The sequence below is a fragment of the Haemorhous mexicanus genome, chromosome 18, assembly GCF_027477595.1.
Source record: "Haemorhous mexicanus isolate bHaeMex1 chromosome 18, bHaeMex1.pri, whole genome shotgun sequence".
Taxonomy (NCBI): Eukaryota; Metazoa; Chordata; class Aves; order Passeriformes; family Fringillidae; genus Haemorhous; species Haemorhous mexicanus.
In genome coordinates this window covers 2,180,368-2,207,296 of record NC_082358.1, presented here as the reverse complement: position 1 = coordinate 2,207,296, position 26,929 = coordinate 2,180,368, and the positions used below count along the sequence as shown (strand labels likewise).

General features: G+C 42.8%; 1 protein-coding gene across 2 annotated transcripts in view; it reads left to right on the top strand.

Moving 5' to 3' along the window:
* LOC132335607 (ubiquinol-cytochrome-c reductase complex assembly factor 1) overlaps positions 1-25,673 on the top strand; it is a 46,684-nt gene extending 21,011 nt beyond the window's left edge. For both annotated transcript variants that reach the window (XM_059862339.1, XM_059862338.1), the window contains 4 exons: positions 3,321-3,429; positions 19,917-19,994; positions 21,360-21,473; positions 24,501-25,673. In XM_059862339.1, coding sequence (XP_059718322.1) covers positions 3,321-3,429; positions 19,917-19,994; positions 21,360-21,473; positions 24,501-24,635 — 436 coding nt within the window. In that variant the 3' untranslated portion in view covers positions 24,636-25,673. The remainder of the gene's footprint in view (positions 1-3,320; positions 3,430-19,916; positions 19,995-21,359; positions 21,474-24,500) is intronic.
* The last annotated feature ends 1,256 nt before the right edge of the window (positions 25,674-26,929 follow it).

Below are 26,929 nucleotides of genomic sequence, written 5' to 3'. Positions count from 1 at the left end.
TAGATACCTTGAGCTCCCTTCATATTTTCACCACGCCAAGCGTGGTGACATCTCTGAAGTATTTAGGATCAAACAGAGTGGTGCTACAACTCCTGTTCTGAAAGACTCAGAGACCTGTTGCAAAAATTCATCTGAGCATTGTTTTCTCAAGGAAATCTGCACTTAGGAAAGTTTTGATCAGCCTCAGGAAGTCCAGAGGTGAATGAAGACCACCAAGTATATGTAGAAAACAGTTCCTGCCAGAAAAGATTTCTCTGATGTGCAGAGATGCCTGAGGACACAGTGCCATTTTGAAATGTGGTGCTTCAGAAGAAAGGGAATAAACTCTATGTTTTTTGTCTTAATTGCATCAGGATAGTCTTGCCTGAGAGAGATTTTAAGAATAAGTTTATTTGGAATGTCTCCAGCATTTAGTTGCTCCTGCCTTAACGTGAGGGAATAGGACACAGCAGCCTAAGCAAAGGCCCCAGGGGAGAGAAGGCTGCACAGCCAGGCTGGGCTGTGTCTGCTGGATAGAGCAGTGGTGGGGAGCTGGCCAGGCTGGAGCACAGGAGAACATGTAAACCTAATTAGGACCTGTTCAGAATTCTGTTGATAGTCATCATTCCCTGAAGTGCAGTGTCACAACAGAGCTGATGGAAAAGTCAGTTCAGGAGTTTCCTGCCATCCCCCAAGCTGGCAGCTGCTCATGAGTGGGTTAAACAGAATAAAGCCTTCCAAAAATGCTGTTGGTATTTGTGGTGTTAAGCCAGAGTAATTTCTCTGAGGAACTATAGCATAGTTGCAGAAATAGTTGCTCTGGAGCAACTGAGGGAGCAGGAATGAGTGGCCAGGTACAGAAAGGTTTGAGTGGGCTTTACCCTTAATGGCTCATCACACCTTGATGCATGGCACAGGACACGTAACAGCAGTGATCAGGGGGTGTCAACCACCACTTCTGCTGTTTAGGCCAGTCTGGCACTCTGGGAACCCTGACAGAAGCTGGCTGAGGCTGTTGTGAGAAACTACAACATCTCAGCTGACACATGTTGAGTTACAGATGCTCCTGATCCTTTTAAGCTGTCCTTTCTTCTTAGAGTCCAAGATTTTCTTCCAAGATAATCTCTCTGCATAACTTAAATAGAGCAAAAGTTATCCAACCCAACTAATGTGAGGTAGACAGCTTTCTAAAGATAGTTTGGATTCATTTTCCTTTCAGGGTTTGATGGAAATGAGTCAGTATTTGACTAAACTACAGAATAGATTGTGCAGTGAAATGATGAAATGTTTCAGGCCATGGTGATCTGGTTAGGAGGTTTCCGGGCTTTAAAGAGTCTGTGTTGCCTCAGACAGCAGGTGTAGTAACAAACTACCAAACTTCCAAATAAGCTGCAAAATTCCATTACCTCACTCATGGTGCTGCAGAGCAGCTCTGTGACAGCACTTTGCATCCAAACACAAGTGCTCCCTTTCAGGCTCCATGAGTAGCAGGTTTTGCCCTGCACACCAGTCCAGTCCTGCTCATCATTGACCCGTTGTTGGTCTCTGCACTGCTCTCTCCTCCTGCTTCTCCATCACCCAAGGCACACAGGATAGGAAACACTATTTATGCTCAGGAGGAGCTTTTCTTGCCCCTGAGTTTTTCACCCCCGAGTTCAGCTGTTCAGCAAGAGAAGTATAAAAATGCTTTTCTTAGCACAAAATTAGTCTTTTCAACTGAGTCTTTTTCTCTTTGACTTGTTAAAAGTGAGTAAGAATTTTGAATTCAGTAATTCACTTCTTTGTACAGTTCAATTATGTAAATGCACGAGAGGAACAAAGGTTTTGAAACTGGTAGAAGTAAACTGAACATTTTAAGCTCTTTGTGTATTTGTTTTGTGGAAGGTCTGGTACCTGGACAGCTGTTCTTTGACAGCTGTTCTCTGACCACTTTCTGTTTGAACAGAAAGCTTTGTCCTCCTTCTGTGAGAAAATGAGGGTTTGGTTTTGGTACCATCTTAATTGCATTTGTGTGGTGGGACAGTGATTCTGACTAGCAAGAGGAATATAGGACTGCTGTGGCAGTTTTGCTACCTTCAGCTTTTGTCTCTGTCTGTCCCTGGCAGTAACTTTTACTTCTTTAACAGGTTAAAAAATATGTTTCCTTTACTAATCTGTACACAAGATAGAACCCATCATAAAGATGGACATCTGTCCCTTTACGGGTCATCTCAGCACACTTCAGGTGTTTGTGATTTTCCCTGAGGAGCTGGAATTCATGGATCACCAAATACTTTTAATGCCTGCAGATCTTATATTTACTAAAGAAATGAACCTATTAACAAATAAATCATCATGTTTTCCCTTTAGCTCTTGTGGCACATTCACCATTGTTAGTGTGCACCAGCTCCACAGTGGCCTCCAGCAGCTCTGCTCTCTTGGTTTTACAGGGAGCAGTTTCCTTCCTAGCATGTCTGTGAAAAGCAGTGGATTCTCTCAGCTCCAGTGTTTGAGCATCACCTCCTCTGCAGTCACTCAGTCAGTCCTGGAGAGGCACTTCTGTCTTTCAGCACAGGAGTTGCTGAATGAGGTAGGGAAGATGGGACAGGTGACAGGACTGGTCCCAGCCCACTGAGGAATCAGCCTGGGCTTCAGTTTGTGTTCTTTACAGATGTTTTATAAGAGGCAAAATAAAACGATTCTTTTATTTTGTAGACAGAACAGCAGCAATGAAGTTTCAAGTGGCTTTAATGCTTAAAACAAAGTAAAAATATTCAACCTGATGTTCTCATTAAGATCTCACAGTGCACTTACAAATCTCTGAGCTGGTCTTGCATGTGGAGGTTTTGCCAGGTGGCTGGACATGTATCCTAATACCCCTGTAGCTGAAGTAATTTAGGACATTGCTAATGTGGATTGGTTGAAGTCTGTAACTTGCTTAAGCTTTCCTAGCTTGGCTAGTTGGGCTCTTATAGCACTTGAGTGCACCAACTGAGCTACAGCTGGCTTGGAGCCTGGGATAAGACAAGCCATGTGTTCCTGCTCCAGAGGGTGAGGTGTTCTTAAGGCTGAGGAATTTAGGTTGCAGTAGTGTTTAACTAGATTACAATACTGTCAGCAAGAATAGAGTCCACTGTCACTCTTCCATGGCTGGATTGGCCAAAATCCAGTAGAGACAGCTCCCGAGTACAGAATGGAAATGTTTGTAGTGGTTTATTTAAAAAAAAAAATAATCCGTGTGTGTTTTCCTCCTGATCACAAACATATACTGTAAGAAAAAATCTTAAATGAGCTGGAATGTATTGAATTTACTCTGTCCCTTTTAAAAAAGCCCAGGAGCTGAGTGGTGTGTGCTCTTGCAGGATGTGCCTGCTGCGGCTGAAGCAGGAGGGCCGCACGGGGAAGTACATGTGCCGCTACATCGTGCACTGCCTGTGGGAGGACGTTGAACAGCGTGGGAAGGTGATGGGGGTAAGTCCTCTCTGCTGCTCTTAATCCTGATGATTCCCATCTTTCAATGCTCTTTTGGATTTAAATATCTTAGGAAAATGCCTGAGAATCCAGCTGGTTGATTCCTTTTCTAGCTTAAGCTGGTATCTGCAGCCCTCACTCCTGACTGTTCATCAGCTGCTGTATTGAGCCACTGTCCTTGTTTCTGAAAGTGCATTGTGGCCTGGATAAAGGTATTGATTTGTCTGAAATTGATTCATTTCCTACATGATTTGCCGTGTGATTGCAGGAATGGATGCTGCTACAGCAGAATGGGGATAGGAATAAGCAGCTGTGGTAGGGAGGAACGTGACTGGTGCCAAATCTATAGCTACAACTTCAGTAATTCCAGCAGAGCTCTGAGTGTTCTCCCTATCTAAAGTGGTAAATGGGAAGTTAATCAACAAGGGGTTTTTGTCAAGTTCCTGCACATGACTATACCTAGTCCTTAGTGTATTTTTCCTTTTGGATTTTCACTATACCTGACCTTTATCAAAAAAAAAAAAAAAAAAAAAAGGAAAGAAAATTCTAAAGAGAGAGTAGTTCCAAGGAGAGTTCATTTGCAAGTTTGAAGGAAGAGGAAGGTTAGATCATTCTGGCCTGTTTTGAGGAAGGTTATGGTAGTTGGTTGTAAAGGTAATTTCTGTACTTAAAATATGAGAAAGTGTTTCTCCAGCCCTGTGTTGGTGATTGCCTGAAGAGAAGGCATTGCAGAGGCAGTGGAAGTAGGTGACAGCAGACCTGATGCAGGTGAGGCTGCCTGTGTTCAGGGCACTTCTGTGGGAGAACAGGGCTGGCCACATCTGTGTTGTCAAAAAGGAATAGAAGTGTTCAGTGATTAGATAGAAGTTTGTCTATGAGTAAAATAAATTATGCTGTTAGAGAAGTGACAGTTTTCATATAGCAGTAATTAATTCCTTATTTGTTAAGCCTTAGCTGTCAGTTCCATTGGAGAAGCTGCCAGGATGTTCCTGGTGGTGCCAGACAAGGGAATTAACCAGTGAGGTAGGATTTGGGATTCAATCACATTAGAAATTCCAGAAGTTTCTCTCTGATTCTTTATTTTGTATGTGGTTTTAGAAGGTTTTGGTTCTGGTATAACTTCAGCTATTCCTTTAGCAATAGAGTTTGTTCCAAATTGTTGGGACTTCCATAGCTTTACTTTGTTGCATGTTGCTCTTAAAGACAAGACATCCTGTTAATCTTCTTTTGAATTAAATATAAATTCACACATCTGAGGATTTGTTGCTATATTAATGTGCTTAGATAAATTCCAGTGTGGGGATCTCTTTCTGGTAGGGCAGTGTGAGTGAGCTTAACAAATCAGATGTACTGGAGAAAAAGACTGATTGAAAGAGCTTCTGCATTTTTGTCCTTATCCATTTTTGTCCTTATCCACTGCCTACCATATCATACCTCTGGTTCTTTCTGTTTTCTCTAGGAGCTATACACAGCTCAGATCTTTACTCTGGGTGTAAATGTAAGGCTCTTCTTCTTGAAAAGCAATAAACCCCCCCAAAGCCAAAACAAACCCCAGCCAAACATGTCACCTTCCAAAGCACCTGAAAGTATCTGTCTGATTCCATGGAGAAAATGACCTTTGGAACAGCAAATGATTTGTCTGTTTCTTTTGACCCTAATTTTGTCTTATATGTACAAAGTGCTGGCTTATAGTTTTCTGTGCAGGGTTGGAAGCATCAGTAAGAAGAGAGGAGCAGAGCTGGCTGTTTGCTGCCCTTCCAAGCCATGCAGGGCTCCAAAGTGAAGAATGCTGCAGGTTAGGCCTCTCTTGAGAGCTTTACAGTAAACCTTAGGGGAAAAAAGAGAGTATTTGCAGTCAGTTATTTTTAAAGGGACGCATAGGGTTTCCATTTATGCAAACGAAACTATTCAGTTTCTCCACAAAATTCCTCAAAGTATAAAAAAACCCATCAGTGTCTTTATATTTTTATCCAGTCTATACCCTGAAATGTTTATACATGCATTTTGCAGTAGCATGGTTTCTGTGTGATGCAACTGCAAGGAGCTCTGAAGTTGCTGGAATGCCATTCATTCCCTGCCTTGTCAGGTCAGGCATCTGGTCAGTTTACCCTTGGGTTTAAATTGTACAATCTTTGTAGGAATGACCCTGCAGTGAATCTCCAGTGTGCTTAGCTTGCATGCTGTGATTCCTGTAACACACCAGACTGTGGGCTGGTAGTAACACAGCCTTTATGTGGCCATAGCAGATGCTCAGAGAAAGAACCTGCACATTTCAGGGATTAACCTGCAAGGCAGTTACACCTGGGTGTGTATTTAGTACAGCTGAGCTGCACAGGGGCCCCTTGGTTTAATGAGCCTCCTTGGGTGAGAAGTGAACTCCTGAGCAGGCACTGGGTGAGGGGGGGGTGAGAAAGCAGAGGGGGGTAGATTTGGAAATCAGGACTGTTCTCTTCGCTGTAGTCTTAGGGAGGGCTTTCATTATCTGCAGTGGTTTGGTTTGTTTTGGTTTGGTTTTTTAAACCTTTTATTTATTCCTGATCTTTCAGTCATTATTCATAGTCAGTCCCTATGGAGATGGGCTGAGAAGGTTGGGGCTCTTGAGGCTGGAGGAGAGAAGGTTGTGTGGAGACCTCCCAGCACCTGTCCAGAATCTGAAGGGGGCTACAGGGAAGCCAGAGGGGGGACCCTTCCTCAGGATCTGCAGTGACTGGACAAGGGGATGGATTCACATTGAAAGGGAGGGAATTTAGGTTAGACAGATGGAAGGAATGCCAGGGCCTCCCCACCCTCACCCTGTGAGGGTGCTGAGGCCCTGGCACAGATGCCCAGAGAAGCTGTGGCTACCCCTGGATCCCTGGAAGTGTCCAAGGCCAGGTTGGGTGGGGCTTGGAGCGACGTGGAATAGTGGAAGGTGTCCCTGCCCATGGCAGGAGGTGGAATGGGATGAGCCTTGAGGTACCTTCAACCCAAAAGTTCTGGGATTTTGTTGAGATGAACAAAGTTCTTGGTCTCTTCTGGTAATGCTTATTGTATGTTAGATGAAAATTATCCATGCCCTAATGTTTGAAGACGTTACTAGTTCCCTTGCTCCTTGTCACTGCCTCATTTTTGTTCATCATTGCCAGTGATTCTGGCTTCATATCCCACTTCACTCATGTTCCTGCATGGGCAGTTCCTGTTTTTTCCATGCTTGTTCACTCTTCTCCACTCACTCTCCTTCCCTTCACATAGGTGTACCCTGACTGAAATCTTTCTCACTTCTCACCTTTGGCAATTGCAAGGAGTTTTGAGTGACCAGTAAAGGGCAGTTTCCCAAGTGTTACATTATTTTTATTCATCTTGACCTCTTTATCCCTAACGATTTTTTTAAACTGAAGCTGAGGTAATGACAGAGGGTTTGTGACATGATGGAAGGATATGTGTAGCAGCAATTTATTTTCAAGTGATGTCGTCCTGCAATCAGTGTATTCTGTCTCCAAAAGAAGGTGGTCAAATGCATCAAGAATAGCAGATGAAAAGAAGATGACATTAATGTTCCTGTGTCAATGTTTTTAAATTTCAGAATCTGACTCTTTCTCAGAAATAAGTGAAAAGAAACTTTACTGTCTACATTCAGAGAACTAAATAATCATCTGCATCGATCTTAGGAGGTTAGGAAATTCCATTCCTTGCCTTTTCTCTCATGCAGTGTATCAAAGGTAAAGATTTAACTCTGATTCCTGTATTGTGGTACAAGTGACAGAGCATCTGGATGGAATTGCTGCCTGCATGCAATTAGTTTAACTTGCTGACATACAAAGTTGCAGTTCTTTAGCTTGTTTCCAATCTAGCAACAATGCCAGCACTTGATGCAGAAAATGGACACTGTATTCCTGAGGTGATGCTGATGGTTTATTGAAATGTGCCATCTGCTCTGAACTGGTTCACTGGAGCCGAAAGGGGTAGAATGTAAAGCATTTTAACTGCAAATTTACATCAGCTCCAGCTCCAAATTGAGTTTGTATTATTTCAAAACCTGGTTGTTAAAACTGCTGAGATCTAAATCTCTGCTACAAAGTTTTGGGACCTGTTAGCCTGAGCTCCTTCAGCACTCCTGAATGTCGGCAAGAGTCAGAAACCCAAACTTGACACAGCTGTAAAAACACACAGAGTCTGTGGCCTCAGCAAATTCTACTGGTGCAGGCATATTTCAGATATAAATTTTACTCTGCTGTCCCTAGTACTAATGAAGTCAGTCTCTTTTGGTGGGTTTGCAGCCAGGTGTGTCCAGTTCTGTGGCTAACCAGTGCTCTTTACTTAATTTTTCCACTAGTGACATTTCTATCAAACTTTAAAAACAAACAGAAAAATTGGCTTGATGCAATGGCTCCAAGTGTTAATAGTAACATTAGGCTGGGTAAAAGACTTCCTTTGGATCCTGCTTTGCCAGAGATCTCCACCTCGTGGCTTGCAGGGAATAGATTTATACTCTGCAAGCTGGCAGCTGCCTCATCAGTTTGGAAAAGGAATTCTCTCAGGACTGGACGTTGCTGCTGTTTTCTCCCTAAAGGAGTTCTGGAGCCACCTGAGAATTAACCTGGTTGATCTCAGTATTGTGCTTTAGTAACAATGTGGATTTAAAAGTTGTTATAAAAGTTTAAGTGTGTTTTAATACCCTTAGGTGAAGCTGCAGAGTTGATAGGGAGGACATACAGGTATTCCCTGGAGGAGGATTTCAGCTGATAACAGGACAGGAGATAGGAGGGTTAAATAAATAAATAAATAAATAAATAACAGACTTTTAACCACTCAAAAAATCCCAACCTAAAAAAACCTCCACACCCCTTCTCCCTCCTCCAAGCACCCCACACTGATAATTCTGGGTGCAAATCCTGTGGTGTCTCAGGAAGATCCACCAGGCTTTATTGCAACACTTGTAACTGGTTGCAGGCTCACTTTACCTGCCTTGGTTGTGTTTGTGGTGGTGGCATTCTGCTGCTGAAATGAATTACAGTTGTTTTCAGTGCAAAATGACAATCCATTTTATAATTAATAAATGTTCTAAAAGCTGCCAATTCATTTTATAATCAATAAATGTTCTAAAAGAGATAGGGCTAGGAGAGGCTATCCAGCCCAGTGTGCCAAACCTGTTTTAATTTGTCATAATCTCACTTTCCTGTTTTCCCACCAGACCACTTAGACTCCTACCCCCTTTTTTTTCCAGGAACACATCTAGGTGTCTTTTGAATTCGTTTATTGGCTCTGCTGTGTGTAGCACAATACAGCCTTTGTTACACTTTTAGCTGGGGCTGTTTATACCCAGTGACCCATAATTTGCTCTCAGTTGCACTCATGTAAATCTGAAGTAACAGCATCAGAATCAATACATGTAAAGCTGAATTTGGCTCTGGGAACTTGAGCACCATTTTCTGTCTTGATACTCTTTCATAATTAGAAAATTTCAGTTGATTAAAAATGCTTATTTACCTTACAGGAGCTACAGAATTTCCTAAACTCAGTTTCATTCTGTTTAAGTTAATCTTACTGTGGAGAACAAAAAGTTTGAGCCTTGTGACTAAAGACTCCGAAGGCTTGGTCAGGGTGAGGCCAGCAAGCTATAGAATGGCTTTAGAGGGTGAGAGGACAGGGTGTAAAATGGATACAATTTTGAAATAGAACTTGCTCTTTGTATGAATTGAAGTGGGAAACTGCTGTCCTGGGATGTTCAGGGGTCCTCTCCAGGCCTGCCTCTAAAATCTGATGGGAAGTCATGGAGTCAGTTTTAGATGCACAGGAGTGAAACTACATTTCTGAGAGAGAATGGGGCAGGAGGAAAGTGGGTGCAGTATTTTGGGGCTGGAATGGGGAGTTGGGATGAAGGGAATGTACTGAAGCAAAACATTGCAGAGAAGGTACTGATTTTGTTTGAGGAAATGGACTGGAATATGAGACAGAGGATAGTGTTCAGTACAGCTGAAAAAGGTTTTTAAAAAACTATAAAACTAAAGAAGAGAAGTTTGAGCTTTAAATTATCTATGTATATTTTGAAATGCTTTACTAGGACATTTTAAGGAGAAAAATGTTATGATTTTTAATGACCACTTGGAATATATAAAAATTCACCAGTTTCTAGTTCCCTTTAAAAACACCAAAGAAACCAAACCCTTGCCAAAGTAGTGAGATAGAAAATTGTTCTGTATAGTTTTTGTGGTTTTTTAAAAACAGGATATCAGACATTGTATGATTAGTTTTACCTGAAGTTATTGTTTCAAGAACATCACAAAAAAAATTTCATCAATCTTTGATCTTTTCTCAGAGAGCTTGAAAATTCACACTGAGTTTCCAGTACTTCGTAATTTCATGGATGAATAATAGTAGGTACTTTTCCAGAGGAAATTCAGTAAATTTGATTCTGGAAATCTTAATAACTTAAATATGTAGGATAGTGCACGTGCATGGAATGTTACCTTGCATTATCTCAGCAGTGATGATGTCTGGAACAAACTGTAGTGATGCAAATGTAGCTTTACCAGCACGTGGAGCTTTGAAATATGGATCTCTTTCTCAAGTTGTTTGTTATGTAGTTGTTCTAGAGACAGCATCTGTGGAACCAACACACCTGGGTGAAATGTTTGGGCCATGCTGAGGATACCTGGTATTGAAATCAAGATATGATAAATGCTTGGGCTCTCTTCAGACAGCCTGCCCCAGTTTCCTGGCATAAAAAAAATCAATTCTGGCACCATAAAAATCAATTTAAATTTCCCTGTTGTGTTGGATCCTGTTACTGTAAGGTGATGTTGTTGGCTTGTTCTGTGCCCTGCTTGAGTACCTGCAGGAATTAACTGGAAGCTGCCTTGTTGTACCTTTTCTAGAGATACCTTTTTGTCAGAATTATCTATTTTTCAGTGTTAGAGTTCTCTATGTCCGTTATATAGGGAAAGGGTCTTCCCCCAGAATGTGCTTTCGAGCTCCTCCATGAAAACACAAATAATACCAAGACCAGAGTCAGTTCTAAATCAAACCAAATAAATCACTGAGAGCTTCTCTGTTGTTCCCATGCATTTTAATCACATTGTTGCTTGTGCTTTTCTCTGCAGATAGAAAGTCACTGACTTCTGCTTCCACTCGGGAGTGAGTCTTGTATGTTATTGCTAGAGCTTTGTTTATTTTTTGCTTCCATTTTCTGAGTTCTCTGGCTCATTTTATCCATTTACAGAACTGGCAGCTCTTTGAAATTTTTTTTTTTTTGACTGCCCTTGCTAACTGCTCCCACAGGAGAAGAAAAGATAATGATCAGGAAGTGCAAGTGCAATCCCTAGAGTAATCCCAGTGCCTGCTTCCACACTTGCTGACTCCTCTGGTTTCTTTTACAACCCTAGTAACGCAGCAGCATAGGATACTTCTGTACACATCTAGGGAAACTGAGGTGCTTTTCTGTTTTCCATTCTGGTCTGGGAACCTCAATGGATTCTATTCCTTTTTCTGTCCTCAGTCTTCCTCTTCTCTTTCTGGTCTTACACAGCACTTTCTTTATCTCTATTAATTAGTTAATTCCAATTACACTTCTGTAAGACCTTGAATGTTTTTATTTCGTTCGAAGGTCAGGAAATAGTGCCAAAGCTTAAAATACCAGCATGTCTAATCTTGGAGATCTCTCTTAGTTGGTAGCAAAGTGTTCATCATGTTGATTTTCAAGTTAGTCAGGAGGCCTTGAGGCCAGGAGAGAAAGTGCACATAAAAGGGACAAGTTTATGGTTGGGCTGTCATGGATGGGAGAAGGGGTCACTGCAGTCTTGGTCTGTAATGTGAAATGAACAACCCTGGTCTGAGTGGGTTTTCACAGGGCTTGGGCATGCAGAAAGATCTGGCAGGGAACAGAAGGCAGGCCTGTGGGTGAGCAGGGGTTTTAGGGGGTGTCCCCTGAGCTTTGGAGTCACTTGGCTCATTGATGCTGAGTACCAGCAATTCTGTTTGGAGGTGCTGTTTGAAGACTGTAGAGCCCCTGTAACTGGTAGAAATACAAGACTAAAGCCCCAGAGGACAAGGCCAGGTTCCAAGAGCTTAAAAATGATGTGTCTCCTTGAAAGCAACCCATTTACCCTTTTGTATTTCCTGTTTTATCATGTCCTTGCAGGAGGGAAGATAACCCATATATAGGTTTAATCTGTGTTATTCGGGAAACTGTGTAGGGAAAAATCCTTGCTTGTGTTTTTAGGATCTTCTGGAAGTTTATTTATTCACAGCAGCATTGAATCTGAATGAAATGCAGAAGTAAGTGGAAAACTCACAATATCTTACCATGCAGCCTTTTCATGGTTCGCTTTCCTCCTTTGCCTTTTACTTGAGGGCAGAACTAGGGTAGAGAAATAATTTTTGTTCTCTTCTGAAAGGTTACAGTAATAAAGAAACTCTTGTTAACATCAGAGTATATGGCAGGCAGGAGTTTTCACAGTCTGGCATTGTTTATTTTACCAGCAATTTGGAACCTTCTGCACTCTTAAAATATTGGCAAGAAAATATTTAACTGTTAACTGTTCTGTGGCCTGTGTGTGTTTGAAGCCCTGGGGAGGAGGAATGCTTGGGGAAATCGGGTTTTTCTCAGCTTATGATTGAAACCAGAAGGTGCAGAATATTGGTAGAAGGTGAAAGCAATGTGACTTCAAATTAGAATTTTACCCAAATGTGGAACTGATGGGAGAATGTCAAACAGGTCACGTATGAGCAGGGCCCTGCCAAGAGAGAGTGGGGAGGCTGATGGAACAAACACAAATCAGCCAGTCTGCCAGGCACACAGAAATTAATTTGAAAAGGTGATTAGTAATTGTGAGTATTTGCATTTATCCTGGCCTCTGTCACTGGATAAAGGTTGTAGCTGTAAGGGTTAGGCTGGTTAATTGCTGACTAATTGTATGGACTCTAGCAATTGTCACTCCATTTGAAATGAAATAAACATTTTTTGGACAGTTTTTTTAGGAGAGGAGATGGGTGCCTTGCTGTTCCCTTCCAACAGAAGCTTGTCCTGATCCCAGATTCTGAAGAAAAAATGGTTTTTTGTGTTCTTAACTATTTTTCCCCTAGGGAAGGATGACTTATTTGGTGTGAGCAGGATCATTCTTCCTCATGTTGCTATATAAAATGTAGCCTCTTCCCATGAGGGTATTAAAGGCTATGGTAAAGGAGCAGGTTTTTTAATAGCACTAGCACTTTTCAGATGAAATTCCTGCCAAGTCAGCAAAGTGACCTGATGTCTGGTGTCCAGGATCATCTAGTGAGCTGTGCCTGTCCTGCTGGAAGTCAGGGCAGGAAAGAGCAGAGACCCAGAGAGGAGAGATACCAGCAATATCTGCAAAGGTCAGCAAAAAATGGACAAAGCTGAACGTGCTCAGAGCTCCAGCTGCTGTCAGATGAAGATCCAGTGTGTGCTGTGGCTGCCAATGACCAGAGATATTTGGGATAAAGGATAAGAAACAGAACTGTGTGTCAGTTCCTTCTGGTACATTCTCCTGGCATTCACTCAGGAGTAACCCGAGAGCTGCACGGGGAGCACTGACAGGAATCCTCCAGGAACGTGCAGCCCTTTGTTGCCTCTTCCATAATTTTTTTGCTCTTTAATGCCCCGTGGCAGTGACTTCTGCCTCTTAAATATGTTGCATGAGAAAACACCTATATTTTAAAATATTATTTGGTCATTTTATTAGATTCTTTTCTACATCTTTTTTAATGAGAAACAGTGGACAATAATTTCTTGTTTATCTGCTTGATACCAGTCATGATTTTGCCTCTCCATCATCTCTTCTTCCTCACTTGATCCTGAAAAGTTTCCTGAGTGTTTGCTCATATGTGTCATCATGTCATCGTGGTCTTTTCTGTGTGTTTTCTACTACTTATACATTTGTTCAGAGATTAAAAGGTCACGATTATGCACACTATTTTATATGCAGTACATTATGAATTTATGCAGAATAGGGTTCCTCTTTTGTTTTATATTCCTTTCATAATAATTCCTAAAATTTATATATCTTTTTCAGCACTATTGAATTGTTCAACTTCATTTTTTTCTCTTAAAGATCCATTTCAAAACTGTAGCTGCCAAATGTGTGCACGTTCCTAAATAGGTTTTATGCATTTTTTTTTAAATGCCTACTACAAGTAACTTTATCAGCATTGAGTATCACTGGTCATAATTATCTATGATTTTTATTTTCATTTATTGTATTTTCTTCCAATTTGTACTTACCTGTTTCTGCTGAAAGACTTTTCAGAATGGATGCCACCTTTCCTGTCTCTGCAGCCCTGGTAAAGTTAGCGAAGATGTTTCATGCAGTTTAGTACTTTATGATCCCTGGAATTTTGTTGCTCTTGACTTTTATTAAGTTATCAGAAGCCTTTCTCTATGGGTGAATCACATCTCCTGGAATATGATGGACTGGGAGTGTCCAAGGCCAGGCTGAACAGGGCTTGGAGCAGCCTGGTCTGGTGGAAGGTGTCTCTGTCCATGGCAGAGGGTAAAAATGGATGGGTTTGAATGTCCCTTCTTCCAACCCAAACCATTCTGGGATCATTCTCTGACTCAAAATCCTGAGTGCTGTGAGAAGGTGATGGAGCAATGAGTATTCACTGCCTGATCCTGAGGATACACTGGGCCAGCAGATGAAGCCAGCAGGAACCAGTTTCAGATGGATCTCCTCGGGGGTAGCAGACTAGGGTGCTTCTTGCTGAAGCACGTGGTGAGTGCAGCAAGTTCCCTGCACAAGCTTCTGGACATGGAGACCTTTTGGAGGTTACTCTCCAAACAAATAGCAAGAGTTGGGAAGTATCCTTAGCTGAAATTGGTTGGGAGAATCCTTGGAGGGAGTATATATCAGCTTTTCTGGGGTTTGGACTTTTCTCAGAGATTCTGGCTGCTGTTGAAGGCAGGATACCCTGGTAGGTGGCCCCTTGGTCTGGTCAGTGTTCCTGGTGTGTGACACTTTCTGACAGTCCCTGAGGTTTGTCTCAGTGAGGAGCTGGAGCTTTACAGGAACTCTGTGAGTGCTCATGGTACATATTTACCTTAATGATTTATCTACCTATACTACTGTCTTCTCCAAGTGCTTCTTTCAAACTTGGTTCTGAAATTTCCCTTATCAGTTTATCAGGCTGAATTCCTGATTCTGGTGTGTTCAAAACACATTGGTTAGCTTTAGGCTTTTAGCAACTAGGTTTTTTAAGAGGCATTACAGGAAAATCCCTTGACAACTGCTCACCTTACAGAGAACCAGCACAACTTGACAGAGCCCATCAATTTGACCTCTTCTCCCTTCTCCTTCTCTTGAGAGGTTGTCAGTGAGCTCTGCCAGCCACGTTCTGCAGGGAAGCAGGAATTTGGAGGAAGCCATTGAATACAGTTCAGATTGTACTGTGATCTCCTCTGCATCTGTAACTCTTATCATGGCAGAGCTTCCAAGTTAAAAAACTGCAAGATGGGAACAAACCTCATTTTCTGGGTAGCAGAAAGGTAGGGGTGAGCATCTGCTTTTGCTGAAAGATGAAAGTAATGTTGTATAACTTGCTTTTCTGTGTCTTTCTTGGAATAAACTCGCTCTGAGGAGCCTTATTGATGATTGCACAATTGTTGTGAAGGTAGAGCACGCACAACTTTTTCCATTAACATGTTGTTTTTATGGATTGAGGATTTTGGCAGGAGCTGGTTCTGCTACAACCCAACATTTACCTTTTGTCTTGGTTAAAAGAATATTGAAGAAGGCTTTAAAGATTGTTCTCTGAAGTTAATGATTCTGGAGGTATATTACAAAACTACTTTAATTTAAAAATAGAGAATTTATCAGAAGAGTTAATATTCAAAACATACAGGACTCAAGCTGTGGCTAATTACAAGCAGTGATCTGCTTTGCAGACAAAGTAGCAGAGCAGTTAATAAAAGGCTCAAAAATTGAATATTGGAAAAATAATTTCTTCAATATCTTTGTCATTTCACAAGTATGTGCCTGAAGAAACTGGCTGTTATGGCCCCTTGCTACAGGAATCTTCCTAATCTTTTTTATTAATTTAATCTTCTTGATTCTAACTATAGTCTCAATCATCTTAAAATTACTGTCCTGTAAGCTCTAGTGATGTTATAGGATGAAATAAAAGGGCTGTGTTTGCCCATTTAATGTCATGTGTGTTTTAACACAGTGTTTTGAGCAAACACTCAAAAAGCCCATATATAACTGCAAGTGCTTATATATTATTTATAAATAACAGAAACCATATTACAAGTCATTCTGTCCTACTCCAGCTTGAGAGAGGGGGCATAAAAAAGCCTAAATATTTGTGGAGTGGCTTTTTTTACCATGAAAGTTCAGTCCTGTATCGTCTTGAGGAACTCTTGCTGATATTCCTGCTCCAGCAGTCAGAAGTGTCAGTGAGAGTGGCTGATGTTTATGGCAGTGGGGCTGCAGAAGTCCCCAGAGTGGACTCAGCCAGGACAAGATGAGTGTGCTCAGACCTGTGGAACTTGTTTTACACAAGGGATGGATTAATTTGTACTGTATCAGCATAAACCACTGCTTTGCTGTTGCAACTTTGACCACTCCAGGAGTGTGCTGTTGCTGTGGTGTGACACCTGGAAGAGCCCAGTCCTGATTTGAAGAGATGACTCTGCTGGCACATCCATCCTGTACAGGTAGAGGAGCAAACACATTGTACAGAAGAGGCTATTTATTCTAGCAGGATTGGTATAATGAGAATGAAGGGGTGGAAACCCAAGCCAGAAAATTCAAATATGAAATGAGATACACATGTTCAACTGTGAGGGTGATATGCTTTAGCCAAACACAACTTAGTGAGCTTAGTACAGGGGGAACTCAGTGAAATGTAATGGTCTGTGATATGCAGAAGGTCAGGTTCTATGATCTAATAATTTCTTCTGGCTGAAATCTCTTCATAAAAAAGTCTAGTTCAAGCATAACTTACAGCCTAAAGAGAGGAATTGCTGCTTGGAATTCAATGACTAGTGCTTGTACAAGGCAGTTAGAAGTGCCCCTTCTGGCTTTATAGTCTATGGAAGGATTAATGTGTTAAAGTAGCTCAAGGGTGCAACACATGCTGGCAAAAGCTGAAGCTGAAAGAAACTCCTGTTGCAGTGCTCAAAGCAGTGCAGCCCATGGCCATCCCAGCTGGGCAGTGCTGGCAGGACACAGGTGTGCAGTGACACTGCCAGAGATCCCCTGTCTCCTGCTCTGAGGGGATGGGCTGCACCTCAGCCCCTGGGCTGATGGCTCTGAGCAGGCAGGGCACATCAGAGCCCATGGAATTGTTAAGATTGGGAAACACCATCCAGATCATCCAGTCCCCATCAGTGTAACAGCACCTCCATGTTCACCATTAAACCATGTCCTCGACTGCCACATCCACAGGTTTTTTGAACCAGGGAACACCACTGCCCTGGGCAGCCTGTACCAGTGTTTTAAAAGTCTTTCTGTTTTTTCTTTTCCCTCATGTCCAATCTAAACCTCTCCTGGCACAACTTGAGGCTGTTCCTCTTGCCCTGTCCTTTGTTACCTTCCAGTCTGTGCACACTGATCCTGTTCTGCACTGTGAGCCAAAGCAAGTGGGGAGGAGGAGGAGATTCATTTCCAGAGGAAGCTCTTGGTCCTTCACAGGACACTGACAGGGACTTATTCCAGAGCAGCATTCACTTAACACCGTGGCCATGTGTTAGGACTTCTGCTACATGTCCAGCAGTACAGCAGAGCACTGTGCTCTTACTTCCCTAGAAATCTTCTTAGAATACAAAACCTTCTGTGAGACTTTGCTGCAGAGTCACCCTCAGTACATGGCTGTTGGATGATGCACATGAACTCCCTGAGGCTGAAGATGCTTTTTTCACTGTGACATGGAAAATCCAGCAGCTGCTTGCTGCAGTTGTCCCACGGGCAGAACAGAAAGGCTCCCACAAAAAGGCTCATGGAGCCTTTCAGAGAACACTCATGACCTGTAGCAGGGAGATAATGTTAGCTGTACATTTCCTTGTTTCATAGGTCTTGTAAAGGTGAGATGTGTACCAAAAATGGGTTCCTTGTTTTGAACTAACACAGTCCTGTGTCACTCAGCTCATAAATCTGTCCAGTGACAGCTCTGCACTGGGCTGCTCCAAGGAAGGGAAAGGGGCAAAGTCCCAAGAAGAGCTCCAGATGTTACTGATTTTTTCCTTGTTATTAGCAATTACTCACTTGGAATTCTCTAGCAGTTTTTCTTCTTAATAACAAACTGTGGAAGAGTCAGCAGAATCACGACCAACCAGATCCTGAAGCTTGCCATGGGCGAGAACTTGTACAAGCTTTGAAGGAGGAAGCACTTCCAGCAAACACTGCTTTGGATGTGCTCATTTTTCTTGATTTATAAAGAAGGATTTTTTCCTTCAGTTTCTGTACTTGATTGATGCCAGTTGTATTCTTCAGAAACTGCGATATTTCTTTAAATATCATTTCATTGCATAAGATACAGCTCCATCCCCAAACTCAGATTTTTTTATCTGAAACTGTCTTTTAAGATGTATTTATTGCCATGTTTGTTTAACTTGCTTATCTCCTTCTTCAATCTGTTTCTTGCTAACATAAAGCTGCTGCTCTTTGGTTTTAGTAGGGAAAGCTGCTTCCCCAGGGATGTATAGTCCAGGACTTGTCTCTGTAATGGGACTATTTGTTTTCTTTGCCCCTTGCAGTTGCCTGCTGTAACATTTGTAGTATGTGTTAAGTAATCCTTGAGGTAACATTTTTATTATGTCATAAAAAGTGCGTGGCAAATATATAATAACTCATGGAATTTGTTTGTTTAAAATGGAAGGATAATTTATTGAGTGTGTTACATGAGACCTGCTCCCCCTTATTAGAGCTGTAGAAGTGCAGCTTATTTAGAAGTATGTTCTATTGAGAAAAACCACGATCTCTGACATGCATAGAAGGTTTGAGCATGGTTGGGTAGAAATGACATCATAGTTTATGTACTCAATAAAAATTTAATTAAGTCATTACAAAAGTTGCAGTCATCATTTAACCCTCTGATTTCTTATGTTTAGTTCTTTTTTTAAACATTCACTAATAACCAGTCTCCAAATCTTGATAGCCTATAAAATATCTGCATGAATTTTAATAGTTTATATTAATGGAAAAATATGAGTAACTGACATAAAAGGAATTTTCCTTGTGTTTGCACTGTGTGCATTGCTATAAAAATGAACAGATGAAAAAAGACAGTGGTTTAAGGGAAGAGTATATGAACTGGAAATTTGTTCATTTGGCAGAAACTAGCTCATATTTTGATAGAAAAGCTGTTGTGTAATTGCCAAGGTGAATACTCGTAAGGATACTGAGAGAGAATTCAGGACAAGGGGTTCCCAGTGGTGGGTGTGATGGGCTGGTGTCTCTTGTGTGTGAATCCTGTCTCTGCAAAGTGCAGTGTGTCACACCTGAGTGTCCTGCTGGGCTTATTGGCCTTGTCTTTTGTACTTCTGGAGCATGTGAGAGCTGTAGAAAAGAAATGCTTTGTGTCTCTTGGATCCCTCCTGGGAGTCAGAACAAAGAAGAAGCTTTGTATTGACAAAGCTTAAAGCCCAAAGTGTAGCTGGGCCCTTGGGAGAGGAACTGCATCACTTTGTTGGCAGAGGTAAGGAGGAGAGGCAAGAGGGACAGGCAGTGTGGCTGAGGGAGATGCACAGGAGGCATTTCAGCCATCCCTCTGCACCCAGCAGTTGGTCCAGTCCCATTTTAAGCTCACATGGGGTCAGTTCTCACACCAAGGGGTGTCTTAGGCCAACCCAGCAAATACTTCAGCAATTACTAAATTTAGTTAAAGGTCAGTGTGGATCTTGGACTGAGTCACACTTAGAGCATGGAGGAAGTTGCTGTGTCATCACAGACTCTGAAAGAAGTTTAATCATAGTCAAAAACTTGTGAAACTGAGCTGCTAGAGATGCTGGAGAGGCAGAATTCATGTTCTTGCTGGCTGAGAGTCAGTCTGGACAGTACAGGAGGAGCAGTGGCAGGGTGGTGTCTCTGACTTTAGCATTCCTGTACTTCCACTGTAGTAGCACATCCATCCCTGCAGTCTGTGCTTTGGGGACAAAAAAACATTGAAAAACCTTTGAGTTTCTACAGATGGATGAAGGTCTGGAATAGCTGCTCAATAGCTGATTACAGAGGGGTCTCCATGTTCTTGGGCTATGCTGCCACTGCAAGGACAGCCTTGCTTCACACTCCCCCAGCAGCATTTTCTCTCCCCTCCTGCAGCTGGTGGCAGAGCTGTTGGCTGGGATGCTCCTGCCAGTTGTGAGCTGAGTAACACCCACCTCAGCTGTGTCAGAATTAATGGAGCTGTGTCCCAGGAGGTTCCAGAGGGACTGACTCCTGCTTGCAGCCAAATCTCAGTCAGGTGGGCTGGGGCACTGGTGCTTCTTTGTCCACTCACAGTGAAACTGGGAATATTTTCTCCTCACCTCTTCCTTAAAGAAGTTTGTTTTTCAGATTAATTCTACTATTCTAAAAGAAGATTTGAAAAGGATGGCAGAAAATTTCTATGCAGCTCTGTTTGGATATGATGAGGTAAGAAGGCTGTTTTCAGGGAATGTACAACAAGTAGACCATCTACTTCCTGAACACAGAATAGTCCAGGTGGGGAAAACATTCACTGCCCATTTCTTTGGAGAAATATTGCATTAGGGAAGCAGCTTTGGATGAAAGTTCTTAGAACAAAACTGCACAGAGCATATGGATTTAAACCATGGGTGTGGAAGGTTCTTTCTGCTGCTTCACCATCCCTTACTGGCCACCACTAAGTCATTTCCTCCCTTTGGATCCTGCTGTACTCAGCTGTACTTTGAAAGCAGAGAGAGAATTTATAGAGAATTTATAGGGAGTCTGTGCAAGAATATTTATAGGCAGTACATAATGAGACAGGGAGGCAAAAGCACCACTCTGCACAAGTGTCTGCAGGACCTTCAAGAGGAAAATAGAATTACATTGGTTTTTTTGCTCTAGTGAGTGTTGCTCTTCAGATGCTCTTATTCACATCATGATATTGTTTTTCTGCACAGTGATTTGCATTATTATGATATTGTAAATGTAACCTCATAGAGTTGTTGGCAGTGTTACACATGCAAGGTTTAATCTAGTTTTAAGTATAGCCATGATGTGTCTGCTTGTGCTTTGTTGACATTTTTTTTGGAAACAAAATGTTTGCTTTGATTAAAGACAAATGTTGACTTTTTAAAATTTTTAACTGAATATTTTAAAGTCTTTTGCCTTTGGTAAATGTGTCAGCAGAGGAGAGGATTTAGGAGCCTGTGGTGACAGAACTACATAATATAAAAAGACAGTAAAAGTTCAAGAGAATTTGGACAAAAACCATTAATGGACGTGGTTCTTATATAAACTAAAGCTAATATTTGATTTAACTGGGAAAATCTAGGTAGTTCTTGATGAGCAGGATTTCTCTCTCATTTAGAATGAAAAGTAAAAAAGTAAAGAAAAATAGCAAACTCCAGACTACAGTTCTGCAACATTGCATTAAATATCCTTTAATTTTTCTTTTTAAAGTGTCATAGGCTTCACACATTCCCATGAGGTGGTGCTGCCTTCTCTGTAAGATCACCATTTTTATGGTAAAGATTTCATAACATAGAAATGCAGTTATCAACTCCGACATTTGGAATACCCTGACCCAGGTTTTTTCCAAATTAACTTGCCAGAAAATTGGTTACAGGCTGCTCTGTAAATTAATTTAAGGCCAGGGCTGTTTTTCCATTCTGGGAAAGAGTGATGTTGCTGCCTTTCCATGTAAAGAGCCCACGGCAGCTGCGGACTCTGGGACAGGTGCCGTGGCCAGGGGCCAAGTACACCAATGGGGGTGTCTCGTGTTCAGGCCTTCTTCACGTGCAGTTTTTAATCCCCCTCTGCCCTTCCCTTTAGGGAATCCTGTGTGATGATCGTGTTCTGGCATCAGCTCTTTGGAGAAACCTTTTTAACAGGAACTGTGATGACCCTCGGCACCTGGAGCTGCTCGTGGAGTACGTGCGCAAACAGGTGCGGCCCCGCTCTGCCCAGCACGGGCTGCTCCCACTGCCTGCCTGTGCAGCTCATTCTCATCAGTAAAGCTGATTGTCATATCAGTGATCATTTTTAAGGAGAAGAAAGGAAATATCTGAAAACTGGATGATATTTATTATAGAGTCATGGAATATCCTGGGCTGGATGGGACCCACAGGATCACCCAGGCCAGCCCCAGCCCTCCACAGACACTCCAACAACCCCACCCTGGAGCTCTGGCAGCCTCGGGGCCATGCCCATTCCCTGGGCAGCCTGGGCAGTGCCAGCACCCTCTGGGGAAGAACCTTTCCTGATCTCCAGCCTGAACCTGCCCTGACACAGCTCCAGCCATTTCCTGGGTACTGTCCCTGATCACCAGAGAGAACAGATCATTACTATTACTGCAGTTTGATGATAAATGGCTGCAGAGAAATTAATGGAATATTGAAAGCAATCCTGCTCACCTATTTCTGGACCTGTGCCATGGAGTGGCTTGACAAAATGTGCCAGAAATAGGCTGCAAACTTGTTGTAGAATTGTTATCCATGTTAGAGAGTTGGGGTTCTCCTCACAGTGAAGTAGCTCATAGAGCTTGAAAGTCTCTTGGTGACCTTTGAGGAAAAGAAACAAACAGGTTTGTTTTCCAGAACTGTTTCTTATTCTTTCAGTTATTACCTGGAGGAGACAGCACTGAGTAGTGTTTGTCCTTTCAGCCCTGAGGAGTTTTGTGAACCGGATCTCTAGGAAATGTTGGTGGGATAAAGTCCATGTGGGCACCAAAGAAAAGAGTGAGAGAGGTTATGGAGTAAAAATGGAGGGTGTTGGACAGGAAATTGAAGACCAGAACTTTCACAACATCATTCTCTGTAATGTTCCCTATACCAAATTCAGGGTTGGATAGAGGTTTGGAGAGACAGTATGTAAGTGTGTGTCTGAGAAAATGGGAAATAAAGGGCTGAGCTTTCTAAGGGGCTGAGGACACTTTGGGAATGCCAGAGACTTCTTGGGAGGGACTGGCTTAATTAAATGCTGAAGGTTGCTGATGCTCAATGGTGAAGCTGTAGGAAAGTTTGTTGGGGACAAGCACATATTAAAAGTATGTAATTCGGGATAATTTCTTGACAGATGGGGAATTTGTTGCACTTCTAGATATTCAAGCAAAGGATAGGTCTGAAGCAATCAGCAGTTGAATAGGAAAGAGTGATCAGGCAGGAAAATGTGGCACATTGGAGAGGAATGAGCACAGGTTCTGTGCAGACAGATCATTCCTGCAGACAGGTGGTGCACTTGAGGAAAACATTCCCAGCTTTACATAAGTACCAATGAGCTCTGAACTGTGACCACACAGGAATGAGGCCTTGAGATTACATTTCTATTATAAAAATGTCAGTTCAGCACTCCATAGTGTTTAAAAAAAGTGTAAAACAAATCCTCAGAACTACTAGGGAAGAAATAGAGGATAAAATACTGCTGTGGTGCCAGTTTTACATGTCTGGTACTGTTGTGAGCTGGAATAATGTGTCTGGTTTGGGTGCTGACCACCAGAACAGATAAAATATTACCTGAAGAAGGGTCAGAGAGGAGCATTAAGGGTGACAGTGAAACTGCTGCTTTTTTAGCAATGAGTAGAATCCCCTGCCCAAAAAAGAATGGGAGAAAAAATGGGAGAGATCTCTGGGAAAACTGAAGGCATGTGAAAGGTGAGGAAGGAAAGGCATTCAGGGACACAGGAATGTGGGGACAGAACATTGGCACAGTTGGTTGGGATGCTGCAATTGCACATGGGGTTCCAAAGCCACTGGTAAGATACATGGAAGAAAAGTTTGCCCAGGGCTATGAAATCCACAACCACTTCAGACTCAAAATCAGTCAGTGAACAGATTTTGAGAAGGAGGGAAAATGAACAAGGAAAAGAGCATTGTGTGCTGTGTTTAACTCCTCCTGGGGAGGCTGCTGGTGCTGGCTGTCAGGAACAGAACATTGTGCTTAGGTGGCTTTCCAGTGTGACCCTCTGTGGCCATGGGTGCATTCATTCCCTTGTTGAGAAACTCCTTGTCCAATTATCCTTGATTCTAGTAACATTGTGTACCAGGTTGTCCCCAGCTTCTTGTGGATCCTGTCTTGAACAGTGGCTGTTAGTGGATGCCAGAGGAGAACATACTGACAGCACAGCATGTAATGTACCCCTGGTCAGCTCTCCCAGCCTTCCTGAGTTAATGGTGGTGGGTTTGTCTTTGACTCATCCTTGAATGACTTTTTTTTTTCCCATTTCCCATATCTAGGGTGACCAGTGGCAGCAAGCTGACCCTCTGCTATATGATAAGAGGGGCTTTTTTAAAATTTTGCTTATATTACACCTTAAAATTACAATAGATCCCAACTATCTTGCCCGGAGAGGTGGTGGATGCCCCATCCCTGGAAGTGTTCAAGGCCAGGTTGGACAGGGCTTGGAGCAACCTGGCATAGTGGAAGGTGTTCCTGCCCATGGCAGGGGGTGATACTGGATAGGCTTTAAGGTCCCTTCCAACCCAAACCATTCAGGGATTTCTTCTGTTGTGAGAATGAGCGTTCATTGCATGTTCACCTCTTCCAGCTCATGTGCTTTGATGGGATAAATCCCAGGTGTTCCCTTCTGTCAGGCCATCTTTCTGTAGCTGAAGCCTCAGTTGTGTGCAGGATGGGAGCTCTCCATGGGACTCTGGCCCGGGCAGTGTTCCCTGCAGTAACCACCAGGAGGATGAAGTGACTCAGGGCAGCTTTGCTGGCTCCTCTTTGCCCTGTTGCCAAACCTTCAGAGGAGGCATCAGTGACGCAGGTGGCTCCAGAGGATCTGCAGATCCTTATCCTGGCCTTCCCGTGACGCTTCGCAGTCGGAAGTGACCGTTTTAGGTCCACCTCACACAAAAGGCAGAGTAGGCTGAAATGTCCCTGTTGTGCTTGCTTTTTGGAAAGAGGTGTTTGTGTAGCTGCTGAGGGAGCTGCCTGGGCCGTGGGGCTAGTGGCAGTGACTTGCTGTGCTTGCAGGTGCAGCACCTGGACGCGCTGAGCGGGGAGGACCTGCTGCTGACGGGCGAGGTGAGCTGGCGGCCGCTGGTGGAGAGCAACGCCCGCAGCATCCTCAAGCCACTGTCCCCCGTTTACAACGACGAAGGACTCTGAGATCCACGTGCCAGAACAGCTTGGGAAGCATGCCTGCAGTGGGACTGAGCTGAGGCTGTTTGGTTGGGAGGAACAGTTTGCTGTTGGAAGGAAAACATTTCATTAGCTCTCCCATCCGTGGTGCCTCGGTAGCCTCCTGGACAGCCGCTCTCCTGAATCTTCACCTGCAAATAAATGCTCATTGTTTTAAGAACCTCTGTCCTTTTTATGGACCCGAGTGGCCCTGGCTGACAAATGGACAGAGCTGCCTTCTGCCTTTAGGAAACCAGGTATTCACCATGATGTAGAGTTCTCTCAAAAAGACATTTCTGTCCCTTGCCTTGTTTAAAGAGCTGCTGCTCAGAGACACAGTAGTGCCTCTGCTCCCTGAATGGTTGTAATTGTAAATCTGAGCTTTGCATATTTAGATATTAAGTATATATTTTAAATGCCTGATACCAAGATGGAATGGTCCATCTTTGCTTTAGTGGAGTTAAGAATTGCTTTAACATTCTGAAGGGTTTTCTGGGAAAATCCCTTTTAGGAACTCTCCACTTTGTTGCACAAGGGTGAGAGAATGCAAAGAATAATGCACAGTCCCCAGCAATCCTCTGTTGACTTTGGCTGTCTGAGGGAGATTAAAGGCCCAGTTGTGGCTGGGCTGGCTCTAAAAGCTGCCCCAGAACCTGATGTTCAGTCTGCCTTGCTGATACTTCCACATTCTTTGTAGAATTGTCTTCTAGGAACTCCTTTATGAAAAGAACATCCCTGTTGTGTCCCTGGGACAGGACTCTGCCATCCTCCATCCCCCAAAGCAGCAGTCCAGGGGTTTTAGCAAGATCCTTCAACACCAGTGAAAACTTTCTATGGCTGTGCAGGCAAATGGTGCCAAGACAGTTATTAGGGGAGCAGGAGCTGCACTGATGAGATCAGCAGAGGCCAAGGTGCTCTGTGTGGGTGGATGGTTCACCAGGCTGTTTCCAGGTCAGTGGCAAAAAGAGTTTTTATTTCTCTCCTGTCCAAAATCTGAGTCAATAATAAATGTCAGTCTGGGTTAAATTGCTGTGTGTTTGTTTTCTGTGCCATGTGTGCTTTTGATAAGTATAAGCCCTATAAAATCAGGACTAATTCCTAATAAAAGTATTAAGCAAAAGTATAAGGTGATAATACTTAATTTACGAATTTAATCCTTAATTTGTGACTCCTTAGTCTGGTGAAAGTGAAACTGCCTGGTTGTGACTATTCTTTCTTGTCAAGTTGCTTTCTTTGTAAGTGTATGTGTTGGGGAATATTTGCCATCCCTTCCCTGTGTAAAAAGCAGTGGGATGCAGCATAGAGGCTCCCAAACACTGACTTGTGGTGTTTTTTTAATCTTCTTTTAGGGAGCCTTCTGTGTATAAAAAAGGCTTTTTTTTTTTTCCCGAATGAGCTTCCTCAGTTTAACTTGTTATAAAATGAGGCATGTAAAGAGTCCTTCTCTCTGTGTGAGGTGTATCCCTTCTCTGTGAAAACATTACAGCCCAAACAACTTGCTTGCAGTTTATTTAAGATGCTTTTGTTGAAAGCTGAGCTAAGCAGAGAAACCTCTTATGTGTGAAGTATTATACAGTGTGTGTGAGATAATAACACCTTGTAATTCATTACAGCTGGCTTGTATTTACCTAAAAGAAGGCTGAGCTGTGTAGGAATTTGCTGATTAATTTATTTTTAATGAGAGTGAAGTATACCAAGTACCAAAATAAACTTTACTTTGTGTATCTTACTGCTCCTGAAATAGGTGGAAAAATTAATGGTAGATGTTTTGGCTCAAAGCTACATACACTAATTCATATACAAAACAGTTATTTAAACTTTAACCCCTTTCCTGCTGTGTAATTTAAACCTGAGCTCATGTTCTCCATGCCATGGGAACAGGGGCTGGGAGCACAGCACCATCGAGGCTGGAGAGCTGCTGGAATCCTCGGACTGGCCGGCCTGGAGGGGAGAACACCTTTGTGCTCTGAATGTGGGACAGCACGTGGTCAAACTGAGCCCTCCCCTGTGTTCATGGGCAGGAGGCTCCACAAGTGATGGTGCCAGATTGGAGTCACTGGCATCTGCCCTTGCACCTTTTATTAGGGTGAGGATAAGGCCTGTAATCACAGCTCTGCCTGGCCATGAAATGCCTTCACCACCCACTGGAAGGGCTGAGCCAGCAGTGGGCTGTGCTTGGGCGTGTGGGGCCTGCTGAGAAAACAAGGCAGATACTGTCTCTGAGTTAAAAGGGGAAATTTGTTAGAGAGGCAAAATCCACTGGAGGCTGCACAGGACCAGGG